Source organism: Charadrius vociferus, unplaced genomic scaffold (genome assembly GCF_000708025.1).
Source record: "Charadrius vociferus isolate BGI_N301 unplaced genomic scaffold, ASM70802v2 scaffold1071, whole genome shotgun sequence".
NCBI lineage: Eukaryota > Metazoa > Chordata > Aves > Charadriiformes > Charadriidae > Charadrius > Charadrius vociferus.
The window spans coordinates 1,261-6,701 of NW_009646962.1; the positions used below are offsets into that span (position 1 = coordinate 1,261).

Genomic DNA, 5,441 nt, shown 5'->3' on the forward strand with positions numbered 1-5,441 from the left:
CTTCGTGCTGAGGGACCTGGCCAATGTCGGTATGAAGCTCCTCTGGACTACCTATGAAAGATCATGGCTATTGGGTGAGATTTCTGAGGATGGGAAAAAAATCGATGTCACTCCTATCTTCATGAAGGACAAGCAGGAGGAGCTGTGGAGCTGTCAGGCCAGTCTCCCATAACACCCTCCTAGAGAAGCTGACCAAGAATGGATTAGAGAAGTGAAAAGTGAGGTAGATTGCAAACTGGCTGGACATCTGGGCTCACGGCTTTTGCGACCAGCAGCATCAACTCCAGCTGGGGGCAAGTCACTAATGGTAATCCCCAGGTGCTGTTTAACCTCCTAATTACTGGCCTGGAGGATTAGACTGCGTGCACCCTCAAAGAGGTAACAGATGATGGGCTATTGGGAGGAGTGGCTGATAAACCACTGGGTGGCACTGTGATTCAGAGGGAACTCAACAGGCTGGAGAAATGGGTCGGAGTAGATCCTCATGAAGTCCCGCAAAGGGAAACACAAGGTCCTTTACAGAAAAGGACCTGCAGGTCCTGGCGGAGAAGTGGGACATGAGCCAGCAATGTGCCCTCACGGTAAAGAAGGCCACCAGCATCCTTGGCTGCATTAGGAAGAGCAGCAGGTGAGCTGCTCGGCACTGGTGAGGCCACTCCTGGGGTGCTGGGTCCAGTTCTGGGCTTCTCAGTGCAGCAAAATTAAGGACTGGCATAAATGGCTCCGGATCAGAGCCATGAAGATCACTGAGGGACCAGAGCATCTTTCACATGAAGAGAGGCTGGGAGAGCTGGGACCGTTCAGCCTAGAGAAGAGAAGGCTTGGGGGGATCTCATTACCGTGTGAAAAAGTCTGATGGGAGGGAGTGAAGAAGAGGGATCCAGACTCGTCTCAGTGACACCCAGTGACAGCAAAAGAGATTGAGAACCATGAAATTCCACTGGAACATAAGACAACACTTGATAAATGTGAGGGAGGTCAAACTCTGGTCAATTCACAACCCAACTGGACCCAGTGGCTTTTGGCAACCTGCCCTAGCTGACCTTGCTTTGAGCAAGGGCATTGGAGCAGATGACCTCGCAAGACCCTTTCCAACCCAAACTATTTTGTGATTCTGGGGTCCTGTAATGCCTGGAATGCCTGGCAGGCTCTCTGAGAGCTTTTCTGTAGTATCCCCACACCACCTGGACTCCTGGTGTCCCTTGAAGCCAAGCCTCCCTGTGAGGATGATCTCCCTCACCTTGTAACCCTGAGGACTGGGTGGACTAGTGAATACAAATGGCAGCAGTGCCTCAACATACAGTAGTGTCCCCTAGCCCCGAGCCCATGGCCAGCCCCTTCTTCCTTGAGGATTTGAGTGGGAAGGGACATCTGAAGAGATGTCTGCTCTGAGCAGGGGGATCTTTACAGTTAGCTCAGGCAGGTCAGTGCTTTCTCCAGCTGAGTTTTGAAAACCTCTGTGTCCCTGACCCACTGCTTCTCCACTATCACAGCCTTTTTTGTGTATATATATATGTTTAAAAAGGTGTGTATCTATAAATGTGTATGAGTATTTATATAGATAGATATGAGCGGGTAGGGGGTGGTTCTTTCTTTGACCTGACAAGAAATTTCCCTTACTGCTGCTTGTTGTTATGGTCTCTTCTCCTTTTGTTCTCTTCATGATCCCTAGGCAGATCATTTACTCCGAGCAAGGAGAATGACAACCTACTCCCCAGGCACAGCCTTGCTGTGACCCTCTGGAACCATGCAGGCAGGCTGTGGTGGCCAGATCCAAGCAGGGACATGCCTTACAGAGGGATTGTGGTACTGAATGTGAGCTGACGCTGGGACAGAGCCAGTGGCCATGGGGCACAGCAGAGAAGACCTCCAGCAGCTCCCCTTCAACCAAGGCAGGGAGTAATGCACCCAGGGCTGTTCCTGAGGGAGGATGGTGACACAGAAAAGGAGGCACCGTGGGCTGGGGTGCAGGGAACTAATGCTTGGCCCTGCGTCTCCGGCCTCCTGGCAAGCAGTGCCAGGGCTTGCAACCTCAAGGCACCCCCAAGCCTGCAGGGGTCCTATCCTGACTGTGGGGAGCTGCTCTGGCTCTTGAGAATCTACTGGCAGAGGTGGAGTTGGTGGTTCTCATCCTGCACCTCCATTGCAGTGACTGGGTGACAGCCCTACCTGTTTGACGGTAATTTTTGGGTCCTGGCAGTGTGGGAGATTCCTAGAGCATCATGGCTCTTGTTCTCATTCCCATCCCTGCACCAGCATGGCTCTGCTGCCCCACACATGGCCCCACAGTCCGACTCTGACACATCAACAGGGCACGCTGCATTCAGGGATTGGAAAACATCCTCCTGGTACCATCTGCCCAGTAGACCTCAGTGTCATGTCCCTCTGCCGCCCGCCTGCTTTGGCAGCCCTCCCCAGCACTGGTCCCTGCCCAGACTTGGCTGTATCCCGTGCAGGGGTTCATAGACAGCCCTGCTGTGGGGTCTGCCAGGGTCTGGACACGTGTGAGCCAGGGAAGGGCTGGATTCTCCCTCAGTGCAGGCAGAGCTGGTCATATTTAAATGATCAGCCCACACCTGGACCATGGTGAATGGCCAGGGCTGGAAATGGAAAACACAAAGGGTCAGGGTTGGGGCTGACTTTTGGGGCAGCATATGGGGTGGGGGAGACTGTCTCAAGGGCATGTGCTGGGCACAGGGACTGCGGGATAAGAGCAAACTCACACGGTCGTGCCTTCTGCAGTGCAAGCCCTGACAAAGGTTCCCAGCCTCCCTTTCAATGCCGCACTTCAGGAGGGACGACAGCACTAAAGGATGCGGAGTGAGGGACACGAATCCTTCTTCATCCACTTCCCAGAACTCACAGAGCACCAGGACGGAGAGGAGTTCTGGCTCGGCACTGTGAGCATGCTTTAGGGGAACCACAGCCTGGACACTGCTGCTGAAGAGCTGAATGCCAGAATTATTCTTCCCCAGGCAATTTCCAGCCCACATCAGCTGCCACCTTGACGTTCCTCACCTCTCCTCTGATGTGCCTGGACGTTTCCTGGCCCCCTCCCCATGGTCTCTGCAGGGCCCTGAGCTGGATGGGGATCACTACTGCTGTTCCACCTCCCCGGGGCTCTCCGGATATGGCAGGTGCTTGAAGGGACTACGGTGCTTTGCCAAGGACAGTAGATGTGTTCAGTTGTGCCTGAGGGTGACAAGAACCACTTTCCAGTCTTCCATTTTTGTACCTTCTTGGTGTCCACTGCCTCCCCTGGGATTGTAGAGTCCTCCTTTCCCTGCAGATCCCTGGGTTTAGCACTTTCCCTTTGGCTGACTCCGTTTTGGGTGATCTCTCGCTTTATGGGGCTCAAGTCACTGCCCACTCAAAGCACACGCTGTCCACGGCGATCTCTCAGGCTCTCCAGGCAACTCCAGACTCCTGTCCTTAAGGACATCACCTGCCATATCTGGAAGCCCTGGGGGACGTCCCCCATGTGGGACAGCCCTGCAGATGTACCTCAGTGACTGTTCACCATCTCCACTGCAACTGCAAAATCAAATCCAAACTTTGGTCTCTAACAGTTCATAAGATGACATTGAGCTCTTTGCTCCTGAATCCATGGAGCAACAGGCCCTTTTGGGGGTGCCATCCCTGGCAAATGCTTTGGAAGACAAGTGAAGACTTCTGGCACTGCACTGGAGAGAACCCATTTATTAAAGAGCTGCTGTGAGAGAGTCAGCGCTGAGCCAGTGTTACACATACACGAATACATGCTACAGGCGAGACAGAGAAAGTTCAATGAAGCAATACCGATAGTGATTATAATACTGATGATAACGACAGTGAAAATTATATGTACAAATATCCGGACGTTAATGATAATAAAAACCTTCACGAAGTCAAGGCTAGGAATGGGTTACCACTGGACTAACTTGTGGAAAGAGTTGTAAAGTTTATGACTACTGAAAAAAGTTCTTGATACCACTTTCCTCAGGACACCCTTGAGCTCCTGGTTCCTCATGCTGTAGATGAGGGGGTTCACTGCTGGAGGCACCACAGAGTACAGCACTGCCACCACAACATCCAGAGATGGGGAGCAGATGGAGGGGGGCTTCAGGTGAGCAAATATGCCAATGCTGACATACAGGGAGACCACGGCCAGGTGAGGGAGGCACGTGGAAAAGGCTTTGTGCCGTCCCTGCTCCGAGGGCATCCTCAGCACAGCCCTCAAGATCTGAACGTAGGACACCACAATGAAAACAAAACACCCAAAGACTAAACAGGCACTAACCACCAGAAGCCCAACTTCCCTGAGGTAGGAGTGTGAGCAGGAGAGCTTGAGGATGTGGGGGATTTCACAGAAGAACTGGTCCAGGGCATTGCCCTGGCAGAGGGGGAGGGAAAATGTATTGGCCGGGTGCAGCATAGCATGGAGAAACCAACTGCCCCAGGTAGCTGCTGCCATGTGGACACAAGCTCTGCTGCCCAGGAGGGTCCCATAGTGCAGGGGGTGGCAGATGGCAACGTAGCGGTCATAGGCCATGACGGTGAGAAGGGCACACTCTGAGGACATAAAGAAGAGAAAGAAAAAGACCTGTGCAGCACATCCCCAGTAGGAGATGTCCCTGGTGTCCCAGAGGGAATTGGCCATGGCTTTGGGCACAGTGGTGGAGATGAAGCCCAGGTCAAGAACAGAGAGGTTGAGGAGGAAGAAGTACATGGGGGTGTGGAGGCGGTGGTCGCAGGCGATGGCGGTGATGATGAGGCCGTTTCCCAGGAGGGCAGCCAGGTAGATGCCCAGGAAGAGCCCGAAGGTCAAGAGCTGCAGCTCCCGTGTGTCTGCGAACGCCAGGAGGAGGAAGTGGGTGATGGAGGTGCTGTTCGACATTTGTTGCCTCTGAGCCCTGGGCACTGTCCAAAGAGGAAAAGGCAGTGGCCAGTTAGGGAAGACTTCTCTGAGTAAAAGTTTTCTCCAATTCTCATGGAAACCCACCAAACATCCTCTCCTGTTCACAAGAACTTTGTGCAGCTCCTTTGCTTGAGATGTGGTTTCTGCTGGATGAGGGTGCCACGAGGAGCTTGGGCTGTGCTCTAGGCTCTGGAGGAGTCGATCCTGATGTGCACGAATAGGTAATAGGAAAACAGGGCAACCTCAGATTTAATCCACTCATGATATCAAAGACCTTTTCAGAAGATCTGCTCTGCCCATCAGCCCTGCTCTCAGCTGCCCTGCGCTGGCATCAGTTCAAGTTGGAGGATGATCACACACAAATGTTCCCCCCAAAAGAAACTGGACATTGCTTAGAGCAGAGGAATTCAGTTCCCAGGTGCAATCTGCAAAGCCCTCAGCCTGTCTCGTCATACCTGAGGAGGACCTCAGCTCTCCCTTCCCAGCAATGGACACGGGGCTCATTGCAGCTGCCTGTGCACAGCCACACAGCAGCATTTGCGTG

The 5,441-nt window shown here is 53.2% G+C and overlaps 1 protein-coding gene across 1 annotated transcript; it reads right to left on the bottom strand.

Annotated features, from left to right (window-relative positions):
- Positions 1-3,904: 3,904 nt before the first annotated feature.
- LOC104295460 (olfactory receptor 14I1-like) lies at positions 3,905-4,876 on the bottom strand. The gene has a single exon (XM_009895218.1). The coding sequence runs from the start codon at positions 4,874-4,876 to the stop codon at positions 3,905-3,907; it is 972 nt and encodes a 323-aa protein (XP_009893520.1).
- Positions 4,877-5,441: the final 565 nt, after the last annotated feature.